Source organism: Thunnus thynnus, chromosome 11 (assembly GCF_963924715.1).
Source record: "Thunnus thynnus chromosome 11, fThuThy2.1, whole genome shotgun sequence".
In the NCBI taxonomy this organism is placed as follows: Eukaryota; Metazoa; Chordata; class Actinopteri; order Scombriformes; family Scombridae; genus Thunnus; species Thunnus thynnus.
Window position 1 is genome coordinate 21,144,345 of NC_089527.1, and position 24,415 is coordinate 21,168,759.

Sequence of the window (24,415 nt, forward strand, 5' to 3'; positions counted from 1 at the left end):
TTTTAACAATTGTATTACTCCTTAGTTGTTACTTGATGTTACAAAATTTTATTTACCTGCAAGGGTCTATTACTATAGAAGGATTGGCAAGATATTCCTGAGCTATTGAGCATTCCTAGTCGGCCGGCAGCCATCTTGGTTTTGAGAAATTTGTGTTGCACTTACAAAGGCTGGCCAATGGATGGCAGTGTATGGGATGACACACTAGAGTCCACTGTGTTGGCTGATGTGCAACTATACCATTAAAACCCATGCATATATAAGAAAACAGCTTTTGAATAGCTGTCCACTGTAGTGACCACTTGAAAGGGTTAAATACTTGGGAGCAATGAAAAATTGCTCCTAAAATATTTTTTCTCTGGGATCAGAAAAGTGCCTGTACACTGGGTTAAGTGAGGTCAACCCTTCCAGTGAGAGACATTTTTATCCTCATAAGACTAGCCTTGTGACAGCTTTGTGACAGCCATTATACCTCCACATGGTCTGTAATGATAGAGTAACAAGGGTGTGGTCTGTTTTGCTGCTTTTTGGAATGTGAGAGAGTGCAAATTGTAAATACAGATATAGAACAGAACACTGAGGCATTTGTAATGTTTATCTGGATGTAATTATAATACAGACGACGCAAGTAACAAACAACACATTTTGTCTAGCAACAAGGGAGATAATTAAAGAACACACGGTGGAAATGTTTTAAGTCAAAAAGGCACACGCACAAAAAAAAGTGAGTAAATAAATTCAAGCCAAACACGAAAGTTCACTAACTGTTGTCAAACCCCTAAAAACTAGAAAGAAACATAACAAAATCCCAAAAATTACAGCATAATTTCACTATAAAGCAAACATATAATAAAAGACCATCATTATTATTAGTCATTATTCTTATTATGTAAACCATGTTTGAACCAGGTTGGGTGTGTTTACTGTCCTGCTTTGTTGATATTGACTGAAGAAGATTATTCCAAGAGAAACTGTAGCCTACCTCCAGCCCAGAGTGACTGGAGAACACTAAACAAAGATTTCAGTGTCGTATAAATACATATCTATAGATAAGTAAAACCAAAATTTGACAAAAAAAATTTTCCTGTAATGTCACCATTAAATTGGCATTTTTGTTTATGTGTGGGATGTCTCAACAACTATTGGCTTGATTGCCATTAAATTTTAGTGCAGATGTTCAAGGTCCCCAAAGGGTGAATCCTAATAGCTTTTCATCTAGGGCAACCAGCAGGTCTCAAGTTTTAGTAGTAGTTCAGTAGTTTGGTTTTGATATTCTTGGTACCCAGATAATGTATCCTGATAACTTAAGTGGTCCCCAAAGATTTCCTATTTTTTCCACCAGAAGGTTGATATTTTTAGTTGAGAGCCAATGGTCTAAACAATTATTAGATGGACAATGTCGGTTTGTTGACCACTTTGTACTTTGTGTTTACGGGCATGTTAACATTGTTATTGTTACCATGTTGGCATATTAACGTTAGCATCAAGCTCAAAGCATTGTTTCAGCATGACCCAGCTCTAAAACTCACAAATAAATTGAATGTACTGCACTAACAATAAGCTGTGGTCTAAAAATGCACAAGTCTACTGTGTACCTGGATGCTTGTTTCTTTCTCAGATCAGTCTGCAAAGTGGTTTACATGCAGGTCAACAGGATGTTGTCGTGCATGGAGATGCAGTGAAACAGTTAACATTACAGAGTAATCTATTTTGCAGAGTTTGCAACATATAACTTCATTATGACCTTAAAAGAATATGGATACGTCCTGTAATGCTGTTTTTGCTCACTTCTTTCATGGGTACACACATAACTATAGAGTTCAAAGCACAGCGGTTGTGTAACACTGATGCCAAAAAGATAAAGCCTGTTCCACACTGCGTTTTCCAAACACTAATATTACAAACAAGTAAAACAAGTAACGACATTTGATAAGTGATAAAGCACATACACATATCAACTCAAGAAAACACTTTTAAGATAAGATCTTCTCCACTTTAAAACATCATGACAAAAAGCTGCAGATGCGTATAACAAGAAACACATTCAACAAATATGTCTGTACCGCTTTGAACTCTCTTGGCAACCAAATATAGGATATGATCATGAATGGACAATTATGTGTTTTTTATAGAGGTCATAGTTAAAGGTGGTCTTGTACTATGGAGGATATTTTTGGTCATAATTATAATTAAAAGTCAAAATAGAAAATTAAAAGAGACAAAGTTAGTGTGTGATTGGTACAAACATACATCTACTGCTGTTCAAAAGACGGACCAAAACAGGAATGGATGTTGTCACAACCTTGCTTGTCAAACTAAAGAGCGCTCGAAAGGTCTTTGGCTGCTTTATCACCAACAGCTCCAACTTCCTGTAGATAAGCTCTGTATATGTTTTCCCACCAACCGTCTTAACTGCTAAGTCTAACAGAGGATTAAAGTGCCTCTGCTGCCCAGCCGTTTAATTTACATACAGCTTGAAAAGCCAAATGACAAATGTGAAATGGTAAATGCCTAATGGAAAATAGAAAAGATGAAATTTAAAATGGCAAATGGTAAAGTGCAAATGCAAAAAAATATTGATTTATTTTCTTCTATTTAAGCTTTTAATTTAAGTATTCCCATTTAAGCTTTTCCACCTCCCATTTTGAGTTTCATATTTGTATTTGTTTTATTTATTATATTTCTCTTTTCTTATTTCCATTGCCATTTTCAACTTCCTCTTTAAAATTTAAGCTTTCAGTTTGAACATCGTAGCACAGGGTTCAGTGTGATACGGTTTCGGAAAAAGCCACATTCTGACAGCATAAAAAATTAATATTGTAGAGTATGTTCAAAACATACAGACGCAGGTTTATAGTTAGTAGTTTTCATTCTTGGTTTGCTGTATGCTGCCTTTTGGATTGAGTACTGTAGTAGCGTCGGCCCCTTTAAGAGTGATTTTATTTCTTCTCATGCTAAATTCAGTCATAATGAAGTCACACTTTGTGGAAAATATGTCCAGAGCTTATCTGCCTACTGCTGGAGCCATTGGTGATAAGCAGCCAAAGAGATTTCGAGCTCTTTTGACAGTTTGCCAAATCAGTATGTGAACAGCAGTTGATGCGTGATTGCACCAAGACAGTAGCAAACCCACAACCCCCAAAAGCAAACCCAAGCTTGCTAGTAGTAGTAAGACTCCAGGGAAACTGATATAAATAAATACACAGCATCTGCTCTGTTGCATCTGTTAACAGGAATGTTAATGACGGAGCCAGTTAAATTCCTGCAGTCCAACTGTTCTCCATCCAGTTGCTTCCATGGTTGTCACAGAGATCTCTAAAAGGAGACAATTCAATATATTTAGTTAACATTCAATTTCAAATGAGTCTGTGATGAGTTTCAAGGTATCTACGGATTACTGAAAGAAAATATTTTTTAAACTCAATTTAAAAATGTAGAAATGACAAAACTGACAAAACGTGTAATACTCTAAACAAATACTAAAACAGAAAAGATAAGCAGATAGACATAATATCAAAACAAAAAAAAGAGACAAAGTTTTAAAGGCACAAAGATTTTACTTTGATGGAAATTTAAAAGAGCCATAAAGCATTATAACAAATTTAATATACATGTTTCTTTTGCCTCCGCTTGTGTACGTAGATCCACTGTCTCTCCTGCTCCACGAGCCCCATCAGGTGAACCTGAAGTTGTTGGGACTGCCTGCCTGTCCGTTGTCCTTGATTATGAACCACCAATTAATATACAACAAAAGACTTACATATATACATATGCATATGCTTGTTTATTTAGCAGTATTACTGTATATTACACTGAAGTAAAGTGCTACTGTACTCAGTACCTCCAAAATTTCCCAGATTTATAAAAGTACCACACTGCAGCAGCAGCAGCTCCAATCAGGATAAGCAAAACAAATAAGGTCCAACAAGCACTGCATCCTCCTGTAGGGAGACAGGACAGAAGAGAGAAGAATGCTATAATACTGGTATAATATATTGTACATTGCCTGTTTATTTGGTGCGTCTAGCTAAATCTAATACAGTCCAATACAACAGCCCTCCAATCTTAGCTTATTCAGTTTTTGTTTACACTGTGTCAGAGAGGTATTGACTCGATCTCAAGGTCATTTTGGTGGCTTTAGTTTGTGATGCTATTAAGGGGAATTTCATGATATGGAAAGACTTTTACATGACTCCATTTATGTCAAAGAGGTATCAGTAATAAGCAGCCCAGAGGTTTTTGTTGGTTGCCAGACAATCTCACAGTAACAACAAAACTCCAGGAGGTTTAATGGCCTTGTTCTGTTCATTCATTCACACGGAGTGGTGGTCATGGTGAGCAGAGGCTTTGCAGTGAAATGATTAATGACTCTTTCTTCAGTTTCTTCCTTAATGTTGTCTTAACTAACATTCTTTACCGGTATCAGGTATTTATGGGAGAAAACACAAGCACGCATAACCTCAGCATAAATACGGCATAACCCCTTAATGCAGACGTTTAAACGAAGCTTTACTGCACTCGGGCAAGAAATAGTTACAGTACAGAATTCCCCCTAAAACCACAACATGTTGTTTTTACATTTCTGTTTCATATTTAGCTTACAGACAAGAAAGTGGTATCCTTCTTATCTAACTTTTGGCAAGAAAACGAATAAGCATATTTCTTAAAAATGTCAAACCATTCCTTTAATAATTATAATCTCTTGTTATTGGAAAAGCATAATAACCCAATTTTTCATTTACTGATATTTACATCCTTTACTAATAAGAATAATGTGTTCTTTTTTTCCACTTTATATGAAGTGTTGTTATCATATTTACTATATTTATATATTTTCCCCGTAGTGCATTGGGTGGAGTGTGGGCAGGTGTAAATAGATAGAAATCCTCTGGGAGAAATTTTATCCCACTTTTGGCAACTGTAGGTCTGTCCTTGGTTGCCCTCTCAGTTGGGCATAGCTAGAATACGTTCACAGGGAGGTGTTCAAGTGGGCATGAACAATCTGCTCTGACTTCCTACTTCATGTCCGAGCTTTTCATCAAACAAAACCACAACAGACTCAAATTCAAAAACACAGAACAAGAATGAATGCAAAAAACACAATTTGACAAAACCCCCACAGTCAAATCAAACCTGACCTCACCTGAAATCACATGCAAATAAAGGCGACCATGTTTTCTTCCATATGAATTAGATGCCTCGCATTGGTACTCGCCATTCAGGTCAGAGGTCATGCTCGAGAGGTGAAGCACTGCACCCTCTGCTCTGACAGCAGACTGAGGCCATGACCCATCAGATCTGAAACAAACAAAGCTCAGCATGGAATGTAAAGCTAATTTAAGACTTACAGCCATGAGGCAGAAAAAATGCTATAATTTTTGCTAAAACTGTACAGAGCTGTGCCAAAAGTCAAATGAATCTCAATTGTTGGTTCTTAATTTGTGTTTCTAAGTTTGCTAATTTCTAACTCAGACCCTATTAGAATTAGAGCTGCAATGATTAGTTGATCGACAGAAAATTAGTCGGCAGCTATTTTGATAACTAATTATTAAATTCCCTTGTTTCAGCTTCTTACATTTTATTTTATTTGTTTATTTAAAGTTCCGTATGTAGGAATCAGAAATTCCTTCTCATTAGTGACACCTGTGGCCATTAAATAAGCTGTAGTCAACATCTTGGTGCTCACTATTGCAGGTGATGTCTTTTTCCACTTCTCATAATACATAAAAGATCTCTAACATTGTGTTTCTAGTTGTATGGTTTTGTGGAAGAGAGGCAAGGCACTCGGGAGCGAGCAAAAACATATATTGTCATTTATGTTGGATTTTCACGGATTTGTTTCTATTAGTAACAGTTACACTCAAGTTAACAACACGTCATGAAAGGCAGGATTAACATCATTTTTATTGGTAGAATACATGAGACTTGTCAGACTAGACTGTGAACTTCTGGGCCCCCCGAGCAAAGACGAGGTCATCATCAATTATAGAATTGAAAATTAAAATGAAAAACATTTTAACAAGGTCTGAGTTGCAAAGCAGCGAATCTATTCTTTAAAGCTCTATGTGATAAAAAATTTTTTTTTTCCTCCTCTCTGTTTTGTCCAACCAAATTTCAATTTCAGAATATACAATTCAAACTCAGAGAACAAACAGCAAGACTCTTTCACCTTTGTTCAAAGTCCGTGAGAATGACAAACAAAACAAGGTGTCAAGGTTATATATTACCTGTTTGTTAAAAAAACTACCTCACCTGCTCCAGGTAAAGTTGGCGGGAGGGTTGGCTTCAGTTACACATTGAAATGAGTTATCTGATCCACTGATACTCACTTCCATGGGTGAGACTGTGAGAAACAGGGAGAGAGGATGAGCTATATTATGACTCACCCTGAACAAGGTTTTTAATTTTCATCTCTACCCTGCTCAGTACTGGACATTACAGAGGTCTTTCTGAGATGCATTTCTCAAATTTACAAATGTTTACAATACACAAAGGCCTTTAAATATACCAGCTGTCTGCTTGTTTAGACTGGATTTGCTGCATTTGAAAGATTGCTGTTGTCTTTTTATAAATAAGGCTGTTTCTCAGCACTCATCACACAGGAATGTTTTACTAACCGACAACAGACAGGCAGTACTGCATTGTCCGTTATTCTTTGACCTGCAGAGAATGTTCTGTCTACAATAGTCCCTTTATAGAGCTGGCAGGAGAAATTGAGGCGTGTTCACTGAGTGATGTGGGACTCTCCCACACAGTCACTAGAAGCTAGAGACCAGATGTCTGTAGATTAGCAGTGTAATAAAAAGGCTCCAAATTGTAAACCTGTTCTTTAAGGTTATTGGAAAAAGAAAAGGTCACACCTGCAATCAAAACATTGTCTATTTAAAGAAATTTGTGGTTTGGGGTTAGTGTACTCTTTTCATGAAGAATAGCAAAATAATTATTTTTTGTTTCACAGTTTAATAGTATTTGTAAACCTTCAAGGAGTAACACAAACCCTGAAAATCGTGTTTTTAATGACATACAGAAGTTGTTTAACTCCTAAGGACAGACACACATTGTTGTACCAAGCAGCGCATCTTGATATGTCTTAATAATTGTATGGAGGGGATCTTTAAACATCCAATCTATTTTTAAAGGTCTGTCACACTGACATCCTATGTATGCATCTAACTGAAATAAACGCACTGCTCACAATGCACTGAACACTTATGCAGACAGCAGTCTGTAAGCTGACTCTATATTGGGGGCTGTCATATGTCATTAACTGAAACTTCTGGCTGCCATTTATGTAGTGAATTGCTCATTATGCTGCATATGAATTATGTGTGTAATACAGGAGTATGTATAACTATGTCCAAGCAAAGATCATATAATATGACTGATTGACACTCTCTTAACTGGAATACTGTGCATGTACTACAGTATGTGTGCAGGTGTGTCCTCAACTCAAGTCACTAAGTAGTCAGTTATTTAAACCCTGAAATAACAAAGGTACAGTGTGTAGGATTAAGTGGCATTCAGCGGTGAGGTTGCAGATTGCAAAAAAAAACAACAAAAAACCCTCCCCCTCCTACTCCCCTTCAAAGTGTGTAGGAGAACCTACGGTGGCAGTGAAACTCGCAAATAAAATGAAAGGCCCTCTCTAGAGCCACTGTTTGGTTTGTCCATTATGGGCTACTGTAGAAACATGGTGTTGCAACATGCTGGTCTCCGTGGAAGGGGACCCGCTCCCTATGTGGATATAAAGGGCTCATTCTAAGGTAACAAAAAGACAATGTTTGAAAACAATTGATTTTCAGGTGATTATACTCTAATTAAAACATACTAATGAATATTTTATTCCATTCCTGCCAAGTTCATTTTGCTAGATGCCACTAAATTCTACACACTGCACCTTTAAAAGATTCTCTCTCTTGTCTTAAGGCGTTTTCACAATTGGGTGAATTCAAGAGATTACCAAGAGTTTCAAGTGAACTTTGGTACAACTAAAAGTCCAGTGCTAAAGCCCCATGGGAAGGTCTGCTACTGAAAGATCACAAGACAGTAAGCTAGTAGCTGGAGAACTAGCTAGCTTCTGATACTGCCTATAACTTTGACCTGAGATGGCATTTTGCTCTGCCTCTTTCTGGCCTGACTGTGCCCTTTGTCTTTTTTCTAGCTGATTTCTTCATGTTTGTTGAAACATGAAGCAACAGCAATGGAGAGTAACACAAGGGATGATGTCACAGTCACAAAGGGAATTCACACCAATAGCTGTTTAGCAGCCTTAAGAGTAGATCACCTAAAGAAACAGACAAATGTATTGTACAAGGCAGTCAATGAATTTTTTGGCACACATGGATCCTTGATACTTGTGTGTTTTTGTCTAAAGAAATGTTGAGAAACAATCATATCTGAACAACGGACAATGTTTAAAAATGATTATAATTAATAATTGTATGAAAATCACATGTAAGGCTATTGGAAAAGGAAAAGGTTACAAGGAATTTGACAAAACTGAATTACAAAATCCATTGCAACAACAAAGCGAGAGGATGACCAAGGTGTTCCTTGAAAGGTAAGATCAACTTCTTCCTGAGCTCATCTAAATCAGACTATTTGACTAGTCCCCCCCCTAAATCACTGGGAAAGAGGTTTCTCCCAGCATAATTATTGACCTGGAAATGTGCACAATACGTCACCTTGAGGATGAAAAAAAAAAAAAAAAAAAAAAAAAAAAAATCAACAAGAAAAATAAACTACATGAGAAACTGGTTTAGGGAAGTAAGTGTATACCCACAGTAGACCTGTATGATGAAGGGCAGGATCTTTTCTTTCGACAGGGCTACACTGGTGACGACACACTGGACTGAATGCTGGTTGATTTCTCTGGTGGGTACCCCAAACAGCGAGCTGACTGTGGTGGTCGTACCGTTGTCATGGTGGGTAGAGTTGGTTATTGGCTTCACCTTTTCTGTCAGAGTATCAATTTGCCACTTCACCTCTGCAGGAGGCCGAGACCCTGCAGCCATGCAGGTAACAAGGGAAACCTCTTGATTACCCAAGGTAGGACGATTGTCCTTCAAGCTTGTGATGGGAGGCACTAGGGGAGTTAACGTACATAATTAAGTCAACATGCAAGCAAGAAGATAAAAACAAGACATTCTCTCTTTCTCCCTCTCTCTCTCTCTCTCTCTCTCACACACACACACACACACACACACAAAATACAGATCATTTTAACACAAAGTTTTGTCATACCAAGAAGGTTTAGATGTATCTCTGTCTTGTAATTTCCACTGGGGAACAAAGTGAAGATGCATGTGTAAACACCTTCATCCGAGAGTGAGACATCGGATAACTGGATAGATCCATTGAAGTCAGTAATGCTCCCAACAAATTGAAATCGATCATCCTTTCCATTGTAAAAACGTGGTATACCTGTGTCAGTGATTGTAAAAAAATTATCAATTTGTGGTTTTCCTCTGGTATTCTTCTGCCAGGAAATCTGTGTCAGGCTTTCCTTTGTGTCAGTGAGTTTGCAGGGTAAGATAGCTGTCTCTCCTTGCACCACAGTTATTTCTCCTCCAGTCACCTTGACACCTGTAAGGTACATAAAATCTTATCAGGCAATCAGATCACAAACATACATAAAAACAAACATGGATGCAAACATTCACACCAGGCCTGAACAGAACAGACCTGAGCTAGACTTACTAGTTCTTCTCACTGGTGCCTGAAAAAACACACTTCCACCAACACAAGTGCTTGCCTTTTTCTGAACAGATGACAGAAAAACAATCAGCAACCATTTTGGTAATACATTGTTTCAGTTCTTTTTCAAGCAAAAATAGTGAAAAATGCCAGTCATTCTCTGGTTTTAGCTTCTCAGATTAGAGGATTTCCTGCTTTTTGTTGTCATATATCATTGTAAACTGAAATCTTTGGGTTTTGGACTTATGTTTGAATAAAACAGGACATTTAAAGACTCTCTTTGGACTCTTGGCATTTTTTCACTAATTTTTAATCAGTTAACTGAAAAAATAATTGGCAGATTAAGCGATAATGAAAATTATTGTTAGTTGCAGCCTTAAAACTGCGCAGAATCCCATAGCCTATAGAAAAAGGTTGAGTTGACTCTAAACAAGTATTTTTTTCCTCTTTGTTCTGTATGTTTGTTTGTGTATGTCTGTAAGTCTTTTCTATAAATGTCAGAGGTATACAGCATGTGAGCCACTTAAGAGAAAAGCTCTTTTATATTGCAAAGATGCTGATTTTCATTTTATTCAGGAAACTCATGCATGTTCAACAGATGAATCTGATGATATGGTTTTCCAATGGCAGTAATCTGACAGCAGGGTTCGCTATTTTAAAGGATACATTTAGAGGTCAAATATTACACAGTGAAAATGTCTTGGAGATGGATTATTTTAGTTGTAGATATAAATCACAGTCAATTTATTCTGATTAAAGATCCCCTCCAGACAGTTATTAAGACATACAGAAACACTCTGCTTGTAGCACAAATGTGTGTCTGATATTTTTTCCACAAAAGAAGTATAATTACTATGTTAAAATCCTTAAAATTACATCTACTCCTTCTCCCTCATTAAAAATTCAGAATCTATAAATATATTTCATTTCAGAAGTTTAACTGCTGGACACAAGATGTCTCCTACTTTTCCTATAATAAAAAGTTCATTCTTAGTGTTTGCGCACTGGAGGCTTCAAGTTTCCACATCACACTTGCACAAGTTGAATATTGGACCAGAATTGGCTTCAAAAATGGTTGAGAAAAACAGAAGAGCACAAACAAAATTGCTAAACAATTTAAAATTATGTACAACACAAGCTTTTTTTTTTTTTTTTACAGTTTAGATAATACACTAACTGACAAATCAAGCTCTTAATGAAACACACTGTTCTGAATGTACCAAACTTGTAAAAAGAAAACAAAAGACTCAAGAATTAACAAATTTGTACATCTGAACCAGATTGATGACAAACATCAAGAGTAAGTGGAAAATAGATGAATGTGGAAACAGTGTCAAACTCTGCACAAACATCATTCTGAACAGATAAGCTCAAACATCCAACTGAGGGAACAAGAAGAAAACATTTTTGAGTGGAAGAGGACTTCAATATACCAACAATAAGTTTAGTAACTCTGCATTGTCCAAAATATTGAGGCAAAAGTCCCTCCTCTATTTAGTTTATCCTTCGACTTAAGTAATATAATAAGGTGATTTTTAATACCGTTTTGTGACAAGAATACAGATTGATGGCCTCCAAGGAATACTACTACTGACTGTGAACTTACATACGTGTACGAATGGGATTCTTGGATATTTGGAGATAGAAAAACCCTCAGAAGAATAAATGTTAGAAATAAGAATTTCTAGTTACAATCACATATTAATTTCTGGCTCATTTCTAGTGATCTTGTTTTCACTTTCATCCGCTGACAGTGGAAAGTTTCTCTGTGTTCACTGAAAATCTAAGGGGTGGGTCCACGAACAGTATTTAGAACATCAAAAACTATTTTGGCTGGTTTAATATCCAACTTTCACATGTGTGATGTGGCAACTTTAAGCCTCCAGTGCACAAACACTGAGAACTGACTTTACAGTGAAGTAGGAGACATCTTGTCTCCAACAGTTCAACTTATATTAAATATATATAGATTCAGGATTAGGAATAATGAGTAGATGTTATTTTAAGAAATAATGTTTTTGTGGAAAAACTATATCAGACACAAATTATTATTCAAAGTAGATTATTTTAAAAGTCACCTTTCATAAGAATAAATGCAGTGGAGAAGTGTTAGGGTTTCGGGGTTTGAAGATGAATATGGATAAATATCTTATTACCAATTAAAACTTATAATTGAACAGATTGTCATGAAATGCGGAGCAGGTGGACTCGAATGCAACAAAGGAAGCAGGGCGGGGCTAACGGCTTGATGCAGGGCAGGTGTACTAAAAACATGTGCCAACCAGCTAGTTGATGTTATTACTGACATTTTTAACATATCACGGTCACAGTAGAGTGCTCCCACCTGCTTCAAGACAGCCACCATCATCCCTGTGCTGAAAAAGTTTGCGTCTATGTCTAGTCTAAACAACTACCGCCCTGTAGCACTCACACCTATTCTGATGAAGTGCTTTGAAAACTGATTCTCAAGCACATCAAAGACAACATCCCAGACAGCCCGGACCCTCACCAGTTTGTATACAGAACCAACAAATCCACAGAGGATGCCATCTCCACTGTCCTCCACTCAGTTTTCGCACACCTTGAAAATAACAACACCTACATCAGAATGCTGTTTGTTGCTTTCAGCTCAGCATTTAATACAATCTCCCCCATAAAAGTGATTAGAAAACTTAGCACTCTGGAGGCAAAGACACACACCCCTGTCTACATCAGTGAAGCTGAGGTGGAGCAGGTGAACAGTTTTAAGTTCTTGAGTATCAGCATCACAGAGAACCTGTCATGGACATCACACATCTCCACCCCAGTAAAAAAAAAAAGTTCAGAAACAACTGTACTTCTTAAGGAAACTTAAGAAGGCAAAATTCCAATCTACTGAGCATCAATGATATCGGTGAGGTGACAAGCATGCATAGAGCCCAAAGGATACTAGTAGACAATACCCACCCCAACCACAGCCTGTTCACCCTGCTGCCATCTGGCAAAAAATACAGAAGTACCCACTGTCGTACCACCAGACTACAGAGTAACTTCTTTCCTCAGGCTGTGAGACTCCTCAATTCACCCTCCTCACTACAACATAAAAAATAGTTTTGTTTTTGTGACTTGTTGTTTGTTGGTCCATTTGTGTGGTTTCTATTTTTGTGAGTGGCATTGGGGGGGCTACAGACTACACATAAATGTCTTTTCCTATTTGGATTACTTTTGTCTCTGAACTTGAACTTTTGACCGTGTTCAGGGAATTAAGATGGAAGAACTGTGAGAGACCTTTACAAAAATACCTATTTCAGTTAATCACCCTTTTTATTCATGGTCACCTTTGTTTTGGAGTGAACCCGTTTATTTAAAAGCTTAGCATTTATAATGTAAGAAATAAAAGTGTGGCAGCATTGTTTTGTCCACTTACAGTGTTCATTTTTTGTCTCTTCATACATGACAACATATGGAAAAACATTTTAAAACTACGGTTATTCTATATTTTGTATTTTACTCCGATGATAAGCGGCTGAGTCACCATGAAGCTTATGACAATAAAAGGAGGGAAAGAAATCTAAGGAAAGGATGAACTTGTCATTGGCAAAAGTCAGACGTGTTTGAAACAGCTGTACTGTATTCTGAAACAGTCTGTAAAATTGAGTAAATAGTGAAGCTGTCTGTTTCATTACTTTATATTCATGTAGGCTAATAAATATACAAATGTCAATTAGACGGTATTCTGCATGAGAAATGAAGAAAAAAATCGGTTGTAACAATTATTAGCTCATAGTGATATTTGACCCAGACATACATGATCAATATAAGCAGCTTCCACTGTACTTATATCCTTCTCCAGGTTCTTCATCTCCAACTACAGCTTCTTAATTTTTAACTTTGAATGATGCTTGTAAGTCAAACAGACATCCTACAAAAGAGCAAATGTGTCAAAGAGTAGCTGATTATGTAGCTAGTAAGTTTGTTCTCCTGAGTTGCCTACACCATAATTTTTACATAGCCTACATCTGATATTATCTAGCTTCTGATAATATAGCCACAGTCAGTGATCTGAATGTTCATATTCATACTGCCGGTCTGAGGGATCAAACCGTCAACCACCTGGACACAAGTTCGTTCCTCTATCCTTGAGGCTATCATTAGCTTCCTACATGGCTATGTATAATTTATCCTTTTAATCTGTCAGCAATTTTTTGACAAGTCATCTCCTTTGCTTTGTTAATTGCAGCAGTATTGCCCTTTTTGGTGATGACTCCATTATATTCTTCATATAGTTTCATCAGCAGGGTTTGTTCTGCTGCTGAGAAGAGCATCGCTCTAGTGTTCCCTTCTTTTTGTGACATAGTATCTTCTTTACGACAATCAACTGTTCTGGGCTGCTTGTGTACTCTGCACACGCACGGTGCAAGCTTATTCAAGCCTGGCTAGAGTTAGCGTTGACTAGACACGGCTAAGCTGCTTTAGTGGAACGGCTTGAGCCTCAAGTGAAAGTTGATTCTGTTGATTCAGTTAATTCTGGCCAGGCTTTTTCAAGTAAGCACAGCTTTCTTTAGCTGCGTTGATGGAATAACCCCTCAAAAAACACAATACTCAAAATACAACCCAGCATACATTAATCCATCCAACAATAAACATGAATATAAATCCAAGTACACAACACCATAAGCTAACCAATAATGCAAGGCAGTCCTTCGAAGATACAACTCAAATCATAAATGAGCAAAACCATATGACCAAAAGGACTGGACAGAACAGAAACAGAAGAGTAGCCAAGAGAACAAAGAGTCCATGACACAGATCGTTATGGGATCCTAATTAAAGAAAGCTGACATACTTAGGCACTGTTGTTTGTAAGAATTTGTAACAATGATGTAAGCTGAATTTTTGACCCTATTATTGAAAAAACAAGAAACTGAATTTGTGGTTAATGAAAGATATTTCTATATATGGTAAGATTCTGTTATCAAAAACGGAAGAAATCTGACTAGATCAGTCATTGTTGCTCTATGTCCCAAAAAATGTAATCAAAGAGATGGATTAGATGTTAGATTAGGCTGTATTTGGAGAAGGAAAAAAACATCAACTTAAAAAAGAAGTTATTTGAGGCAGTAGAGAACAAGGCGCTCTTGAGATCTTGGATTCCATTAATACTTTTAGGTTAAGCGGGTTGAATGACCTCATATTTGACCTTATTTTTGGCATTAAGAAAAAGATTTTTTAGGCCTGGCCTGTACAGCTATAGGAGAAACACTGTATTGTTTTTTAAGCAGTTCCCTCAGGTTTTCTTCAGTTTTAAGGAATTGTAATCTCACAGAGACTAACATTATTAGCTCTGAGCACATTTTTATTGGAGCTATTCTCAATAAACCATGCAGAAACAGACACATCAGAAATGTTTTGAGCTGTGTTAACACCTCAAAATTCTTTTGGTCATCTATTATGGGTGATTAACTACTGCATTAGTAATAAAGTTATATCAGATTTACCCTGTAAAAGGAAATGTTGGAAAGATATAGCCTAAATATACAGTAGAATATGCTTGTGTCCAGACCCTGCTTTCACGGGTTTATTGTTGAACTCAAGCAGTATGGTACCTTAATCGAAGATCTGAAGAACAAAAAAGCTAGGAAGACTTTCAATCTTTTAAAGGAAGTTAATTTTATTTGAACTCTAAAATGTCTTACAATAAATGTACTTAAATGTACTGAATGGACTCATCTGGCTTGTAAAAAGTTTGTTTTTTGTTTTTACTGTTTTTGTGTGACAATTGTTGTACCTCTCTGTTGTAAAGAAAGAAAGTTCTTAATATCAGAGATATCCCTGTTTTTCAATAATTAATAGTATTAAAAGGGTAGATATCATGTTAACATGTGTAAATGAAAGATACTTTACAGAGCTTCCCCCACTTCATGAATAACTTTAAATTAGAGACCCACTTGACTTCCTGACATGTGTCAAGCTAAACAAAAGAAGCCATGAAACTGTATGTCTCCGTTGTTATTATTCTGAAATGTATGTAAAATAATGATTTTCTGTGCAGTTATGTTGTGTGGCTTTTGTGTCTTTGTAAAAATCCCCTTGTTATCTCTCTCTCGCTCTCTCTCTCTCTTTGTTCTTGTTTTCCCCAATTTGCTCTGTATATTCTCTCTCTCTCTCTCTCTCTCTCTCTCTCTCTCGTTTTCCCCAACTTGCTCTGTATCTCCCCCCCCCTCTCCCCTTGTTTTCCCCAACTTGCTCTGTATATCCTTTGTGAATAAAGCTATGAAGAAAACTGCTGCGAATCCAGACAGACAATATATTTAAACACCCTCCCAAAACGTGGACAGATGAATCAGCAACGCGACACATATTTCATGCTACGCCAGCATACATACCCTGTGTATCTCTGACCAGGATTGATGCAGATATCACGAACAGCAAATTGCAGCTCATTAAGGCATAACATGCTGATAAGTTGTCGTAATATGAAGTCCCGGAGAAGGACAGGAACAAAGAATATGTCTCCATCCATCCAGTCCACTTATACAGCTCATAGATGCAACGTCAATTCGCCATTTTGGTTTAAACTCCTCCTTCTCCTCTTCCTCAGACACATATTTAAAGTTTTTAGCACAGTGAAAATGACACATTTCTTAAGGTTGGGTTGCACCGGGGAAATTGAAACTCATTATTTCGGTATTTACAACGGATTCAATATTAACTGTTTAATTTACTGTTGGGTAATTTTCTCTAAAACACATCATAAACTGATCATATGTTTTGGATGAAAACTTAACATAAAAAGTTAATAGTAACTATAGCTGCCTAATAAATGTAGTGAGATAATAAATTTTCCCTTTGCAACTGGACAAAATTAGTGATGTGCACCAATAATGGATTGGGGCTTTAATTTAATGCACTTGACTTTATCAACACCTGCTGGACAATTTAAATGACTTCATTTCACAGATATCACAGTAAATGAGTTCTTTCTTTCTTTCTTTCTTCCCAAATGAAAAAAAAAATCAACACAAAAGTCTTGAGATTTGTTCAAATTTAAATATATACAGTATATTACATTTATTGATTGTTCACCTACTATTCAAGAAAATGTTAAGCAAAAGGTTTTCGTCATTTCTTGTTTTTAACTCTAGTTTATTTGTTCTATGTTTTAATCTCAGAGTACATTAAGACATTAAACTATTAATAAAAACTGGAAAAATGGGGTTGTTCTAAAAGTTGTGACTTTCATTTAAATATCAGCTCAGTAGAGACCATAGATTGAATTGAGCTTCTCCAAGTACTGACTCCTCTGCTTGTTATTTGTCCTATGGTCCACAGCACCCTGCAGTTGAGGAGAGACCACCTATAGAGACAGAAAGTAAAAATAAAGTTCAGTGCAGAAAGGAAAAAGAAAAGCATAAAAACATGACTGTGTGAAGTTCTTCTTACCTCTCCCCCCGACTGAAGAGGAAACTGGTCTGGGACTGGGTCCTGGTTTGGTGTTGTGGCCCACTATGAAAACAGCTGAACTCTAGTTGATAGATTTATGGATTATTCAGAGTATTGGAAACACCAAACACGGAAATGTGATTCCTCTTACCTCCCCTGGAGGGATGGAGGTGGAAATCTCACAGAATTTCAAAACCAAAAGTCTATCTGCATGGCTCGATGGAGGCAGAAAATTAGAAAGTGGTTTGTTTGTAATTTAGATAAACTGACCGTTTGAATTTGGACAGATGTGATGTGGTTGAGTTTTATACTCAAATCAGCCCTAGTTCCCATTGCTGACAACGTTTCTGCACCAGAACAAATGAGAATGAAATACATTTCAAAATCTAAAAGCTATTACTCACCTGCAGAGGCAAACTGCTGCAGCCAAGCCACAAAGAAGCAATCCAATTACAGGTGTACGTATGTATAGATAATAGCTCCATGAACTGACTTCTGCATAAAATCAGATGTGAATTATTGAAGTAGCATGCAGTTTGAGCTTTGAAATGTGTAGACTTGATTTGCCCTGCTTCATGCTCTACCTACCTTCAGAGATCTCCAACACCCCGTCTCCAACGATTAAATTCCACTCAGTAATCCTTACTCAGTCAACTCGACGAACTTCTAACATTAAAGGAAACAATCATTATAACATGAAATCCGTAGTGAAATCAAGAGAAAAGCATGAATCACAAACACAAATCTCCACTTTACCTGCAAAGACATGGCACATAATTAATAGCTGAATGGAGAGCAGAGCTGCTTGGTCTTGACTGAACATAATAACCTTCAGAATGAAATGAAAGACTGGAACTTAACCATCACTGTTGAGGTGGCTCAGAGGAAAGGAAGTGGTTAGTTGCGTGTTCAGCTAAGTTCAAAGTGTATCAATTAATGTAGGTGGAACATAAAGTTACATTCTGTTTTTCAATAATTAATAGTATCAATGGGTAAATATCATGTTAACGTGTGTAAATGAAAGATACTTTACTGAGCTTCCCCCACTTCATGAATGACTAAATTATAGACCTACTTTGACTTCCTGACAAAATGTCTTAAACTAAACAAAAGAAGCCATGAAATTGCATCGACTTACAGTCTACCAGTCAAAAGTTTGGACTTCTGACTGGCAGACTTCTGACTTGTTATTATTCTGAAATGTATGTAAAATAATGATTTTCTGTGCATTTATGTTGTTGTGTGGCTATTGTGTCTTTGTAATAATCCCCTTGTTATCTCCCTCTCTTTTTCTTTCTGTTATCGTGTTTTTGTTCTGCATGTCCTTTGTAAATAAAGCTATGAAGAAAAAAACACATAACACACATAACACAGGCAAATGAATGCGCAGCACTCAGAAATAGCTGCAAATTAAAATTTATTTGCTGCAGAAAACAAATAAATTTAAACACTCACTCAAAGCCGCTTGTATAGATGAATAAGCAGCATGTGTTGGGCGCATTTCCGGTTAGAGGAGAAAGCATATGTGTCGCACAGCATCATTAGCGTACATACCAGTGGCGGCTGGTGACTCAAAAAATTGGGGAGGACAGGAGGAACACCAACATGGAATCCTACAACAAACCGCATCGTACTATATCATTGTCCCCCACTCAATGAAATCAGAGGGGTGGAGGGCAATTTTATATGCCAATAAAACAATTTTCTTTCAAAAACAAAAACGCCAGAGTGGTGAAAAGGCTGCTTATCTAAAGACATTTAGCATTTACATATTGTTTCTAAACAAAGAAGTGCTCATTTTAGCATTTCAAATTTATATAATAGTATTGTTCTACTGTGACAACAGATTTATGTTCTCATCAGAAACAGACAACATATCACATGATTTACATGTGTTTCCTGTGTATTTTCTTAGTATACAGAAATATATAAAGTACCACAAAGCTTATAATGTGATACAGGTTCAGATCAGTGCTGAATACTTGAAAGATTGAACACTAAAAACATTCACAGATCTAAAAGTGTAAGTTCACATCAGAAAGTAAAAATGGGGCGTCATTTTACGTGTCTTGGCCAATCATAGATAAGCATGAAAAAAGTGACGTACATTAAATTGATGTAGGAGATTCCGCCCTGTGGAGGACAGCAGGAGCCCGTCCTCCTCTGTCCCCCCACTCCCCCTCACTCTCCCCCACTGCTCCCCACCACCACTTCACACAGACTGCCCTTTCTCCTTCTGCCCTGCAGGTGTCATTGTTGAAGCATTTTAACCAGAATTTCAATAATGGATTTTTTCCAAAGAAGAGAGAAAAAAAAGATTTTATAAATAATACCGAGATTTGGTGATAGTTTATTTCAACCAAATATTCTTTCAGCTTCCACTGATATATACATATATATATCTTTCCTAGGCGTTATGTGTGTTTATGAGAGGAAAATGTTCATTTTAGTTAAAAAATTATGGTACGTTATTCATTGCCAGTGTCATTGTTAGGCAGCAGTACCACTAAATCACCACAGGCGTCAGTGTCACTATGTGAGCAGTGTATGTGCAGGGGGAAGTCACAACAAAGTCTTGTGTGAGCAAATCAGATACTGAGAATCTGTGTGTACAAGATAGAAGCAGAAAACACTGTGTAGTGATTGTCAACTTAAAGTGATATTTGTGCATTCTGCAGACCCTCATTAGATGTGTAGCACCAGATTGAGCCTGCGTGACATCATTCTGTTCGACTCTAACACACTTGTGACATTCTTTCTACAATAGAAATCAAATATTGTTTGGAAAGATTTTTCCAGCACTGTTGCAGTTGTTCCCACAAAGGTGTTGCAGGTTGCTTTGCTTTCATCCTTCTCTCCAGTTCATCCCAAACCAGTTCAATGACTGTGCTGGTTTCATGAGGCCTACCATCTTGTTCTTTTCTTCTAAGGTAGTTCTGACAGTGTGGATGTATGTTCTAGGTCATTATCTTGCTGTAGGAGGAACCCCTGACCAACTAGACCAGAGGATATTGCATGACTCTGCAAAATGCAGTGGTAGCCCTTTTGGTCCAGGGTGCCAGAGGATTTGGAAGAAATCAAAAAAATTTTGGACACCTGCAGGAAATATTTGCATCAGCTTTAAATGCTTCATTTACATTCATTGCTGCAGAAAAGTTGTTAAACCATTACTTGAGTTTATAACTCTGAAATTACATTATTTTTCAGTTTCTGGTGACCTTAACCTTTTTCTTTTCTTTTTTAAATTTTTTTTATTTTTTTTACCTCTGGCAGTTTACTACTTATGTTTGTACCATTTAAGGTTATTCACTGGACTTGCTGGGTTGGAACTGCTTAAATCTAAATAAAAACTGGAAAAATGGGGGTGTTATAAAACTTTTCACTGTATACAGTTCTATTATATACACTGCCGGAGAAAAGTTATTACAGTCTGTAGTGAACAGTTTAACTTAACATTTTCATTGTTTATTGTTATATGTAATGTTAAGAATTCAACATGCGTATCAGCTGCACAAAAATGTTTTTAAAGTTGAAATATTGACATGTTTGTATATCCTGGGTCACATTAGGAGAAGTCATTAAATTTCAGCCTAAAAGAAAAAAAGTGTTTAGTGTGTTTTTACTCGTCTCACATGTAAAATTATATCACATTTGACTCTGAACAGAATGTAACTTTATTTTCCACCAACATTAAGTCATACACTTTGAACTTAGCTGAATAGCAACTAACCACTTCCTTTTCTCTGAGCCACCTCAACAGTGATGGTTAAGTTCCAGTCTTTCATTTCATTCTGAAGGTTATTATGTTCAGTCAAGACCAAGCAGCTCTGCTCTCCATTCAGCTATTAATTATGTGCCATATCTTTGCAGGTAAAGTGGAGATTAATGTTTGTGATTCATGCTTTTCTCTTGATTTCGCTACAGATTTCATTTTATAATGATTGTTTCCTTTAATGTTAGAGGTTCATCGAGTTGACTTCGGGGACATACTGGTGTCTGAGGGAAACGCCACCGTTTTGACTTGCAACATGACAAATGCAAAGCAAATCAGCTGGACCAAAGGAAGAATACTTTTTACTTTTAATGTCTTAAACAATCAGACATTTTCAAATGTCACCTCTCAAAGAATGAGCATAGACTCGAACTTTCCTTCAAAGCTGAATATTCTTGATGTTCAGCATGAAGATGCAGGACTTTATAAGTGTGAAGTAACTTATGAAAAAGGTGTAAGGATTACTGAGTGGAATTTAACTGTGTTGGAAATCTCTGAAGGTAGGTAGAGCATGAAGCAGGTTAAATCATTTCTACACATTTCAAAGCTCAAACTGCATGCTACTTCAATAATTCACGTCTGATTTTGTGCAGAAATCAGTTCATCGAGTATGTATTATCTATACATACTTACACCTGGACTTGGATTGCTTCTTTGTGGCTTGGCTGCAGCAGTTTGCCTCTGCAGGTGAGTAATAGCTTTTAGATTTCAGATTTGAAATTTTATTTCATTCACATTCACAATGCATGGATGCTTGTATGTCACTGAATAGTAATGCAAACAGAATAACTATAAAGAATTGACAATAATGCAACTGAGCGTCAACAAACTATTGCTTCATTCACAGTTCTGCCAGAAACAGGATTTCCTCAACAAGTTAACCAAATGTTGATAAATGTAACCATATTGCTGTTAATCACTACAGTAATAAAAACATGATAACAGTCACTAATGGCACAAAATGATACTTGTGAGTATCAATGTATAACAAAATAAAAAGACCAGAATGTTTTGAAGAATCCATGTTGATGACTTCAAACATTTAGTTCTTCCAGACAAACAGTCCAAAACCCAAAGATGTTCAATGTACAATAATATAAAACAAAGAAAAGCAGTAAATCCTCACATTGGAGAAGCTGCAACCAGAGAATGTTTGATATTTTCACTTGACAAATGATTAGAATGATTCATCAAATATCAAAGTAGTTGCTGATTCATTTTTGAGTAATCAATTAATCAATTTCTTTTTCACTTCTACTTTTAAACAATTTATTTGTGTTTCACTATCCCATGCGTGAACTCAGTCTCTTATAATAATGTGTCTGAAACACCTGGAAATAGTCTGGAGCAAAGTGTCATAATTGATCACAATTCTGTCTCAGCAGAAAACTCGACACCACGACAACAAACCAGGACCCAGTCCCAGACCAGTTTCCTCTTCAGTCGGGGGGAGAGGTAAGAAGAACTTCACACAGTCATGTTTTTCTGCTTTGCTTTGCTTTTCATTTTTCCTTTCTGCATTGAACTTTATTTTTACTTTCTGTCTCTATAGGTGGTCCCTCCTCAACTGCAGGGTGATGTGGACCGTAGGACGAATAATAAGCAGAGGAGTCAGTACTTGGAGAGGCTCAATTCAATCTATGGTCTATAATGAAGTAGTTGTTTAAGCTGTCCAGCAGATGGTGATAAAGGCTCAGCCAAAGTTGTGTGAGAAAAGATAAAGGATGTTACTGTGAAGACAAGTGCATTAAATTAAAGCCCCAATCCATTATTGGTGCACATCACTAATTTTGTCCAGGTGCAAAGGGAAAAGCTATGAGAGTTTTTATGTGTGTGTGACTTTTGTATATGTGCTTCTAAAATACTTGCTTATTTGTTTACATGGTTTAAATTTAATAAAGAATCATCTAAATAAGTATTTCTACTTCTTTACATACTGTACATATGTTGCTGTAAAAAACTTTCTAATATTTGTAACAGAAAGACTTTTAATTGAAAGATATTGAAAATAAGTCTTAATTAAATTAAATTCAGATTTTTGGCAATAACAGTACATATCATGTTTGGAGGAGAAATAGCTGTGCATATGACCCTAAAAATACCACACCTACAATGAAGTTCGGAGGTGGAAGTATTATGGTATGGGGCTGTTTCTCTCCTCATGGTAGCAGCAGAATCCAAATTGTTGAAGGGAAAACTAATAGAGTCATGTATGGGGATATTCTTGAGAAGAATCTGTTGCCATCCACCAGGACAGTGAGGATGAGATGCGGGTGGACCTTCCAACAGGACAATGATCCAAAACATACTGCAAAGGAGACTCTCAACTGATTCCAGAGAAAGAAAATAAAGATGTTGGAATGGCCCAGTCAATCACCCGACTTGAACCCAATAGAACATTTGTGGAAGGAACTGAAGATAAAGATTCACCAGCGGGCCCCCCAGAACCTTCAACATTTGGAGACTGCTTAGAAGAATGGGCCGAAATCCCCCCTGAACACAGTGAGAGATTAGTTTCTTTGTACTGGAAGCGTTTTGAAGCTGTCATTGCAAACAAAGGCTTCTCCATCAAGTATTAACTACATTTCATTTAGTGTGTTCAATACTTTTTTTCTGTGTCACTCCAATTTAATACACATAACTTATTTTATTGATTGGAATGTTGTGATTTCTTTTTTCTCTCTCTCTTATTTCCCCCACTCTATGTATGAATGTTTATCTTGAGAACCGTTCATCTGATCTACTTTATACCTGGCAGGTGGATTGCTGGGGAATCAAGGAAGTGCAATGTTGATGTGTGAAGTTGTTAGTATGAGCAGTTCTCGAGAAATATATAAAAAATACCTCATAAACAACGTTGATTTGCTTTGAGTCAATATGGACAGCGCCACTCTGCCGTTGCAACCCACATTGTGGTTCGAGGTGGGATTACATCCGTAGTGTTAAAGACTTATTTTGGGAGAGACTCAGCAGCCACACCTTACTCTGTTTCTGTGTTTAGCGTCATCAGGTTAGGTTAGCTTGTTGCTAACTTCAGCGCTAACCCCTTTCACTTTTCCAGCAGTTGAGGAAACAAAAGATGAGACTTTTCTTTGTCTTGAGAAGCTGCAGAATAAGTTTGAATGTGATTTAGATTTCGATTTCTGTGTTTGTGCATGCATGTGTGTGTGTACACCTTAAGCGCTCTTGGTGACTTGACAAGTCATGTATTATTGATTCTGTATGTACGTGTGAGATGTTTGTGTGTGCTCATGTGCATGTGTACGTGGGTGTGAAAGTATGTGTCTAAGGGTTGAGGCTTCCTGTGTTAGGTGCATTTATTTGTGGAAGGGCCTTGCAGAATTTGATATCATGCTTGAGGACTGTTTCACTCTAATGGCCACAATACTGTTGTGCCCTCATAATTCCCTACGGTAGTTGCAGATATTGAAGAGAGGGAAAGAGGAATCAAAACGGTGAATCTATGCTAATGACATGTTTTTTAAAGACAGGGTTTTCACTTCCTTAATGGAACCAGATGAGATG

At 36.9% G+C, this 24,415-nt stretch overlaps 1 protein-coding gene and 1 long non-coding RNA gene across 2 annotated transcripts; one reads left to right on the forward strand and one right to left on the reverse strand.

The window, feature by feature from the left end:
• Window positions 1–576: 576 nt before the first annotated feature.
• si:ch211-214p13.3 (nectin-3-like protein) lies at window positions 577–16,276 on the reverse strand. Its single transcript, XM_067603741.1, has 8 exons — window positions 16,062–16,276; window positions 9,244–9,585; window positions 8,783–9,085; window positions 6,253–6,343; window positions 5,144–5,298; window positions 3,842–3,941; window positions 3,612–3,718; window positions 577–3,315 (listed from the first exon to the last, which is right to left on the reverse strand). Coding segments are annotated over exons 1-8 (1,233 nt in total). The 5' UTR covers window positions 16,195–16,276; the 3' UTR covers window positions 577–3,313.
• A 4,127-nt stretch (window positions 16,277–20,403) lies between these two features.
• LOC137192130 (uncharacterized) lies at window positions 20,404–23,344 on the forward strand. Its single transcript, XR_010930520.1, has 5 exons — window positions 20,404–20,988; window positions 21,079–21,390; window positions 21,484–21,577; window positions 22,276–22,345; window positions 22,443–23,344. It is a non-coding gene; the product is annotated as an uncharacterized lncRNA (long non-coding RNA).
• The last annotated feature ends 1,071 nt before the right edge of the window (window positions 23,345–24,415 follow it).

Coding starts and splice junctions, on each gene's coding strand:
- si:ch211-214p13.3 (XM_067603741.1), bottom strand. CDS start 16,194: ATGGAGACATATTCTTTGTTCCTGTCCTTCTCCGGGACTTCATATTAC. Junction 6,344..8,782: donor CTTCATCATACAGGTCTACT/GTGGGTATACAC, acceptor TGTTTCTCACAG/TCTCACCCATGGAAGTGAGT. Junction 3,719..3,841: donor AAATCTGGGAAATTTTGGAG/GTACTGAGTACA, acceptor TTCATAATCAAG/GACAACGGACAGGCAGGCAG.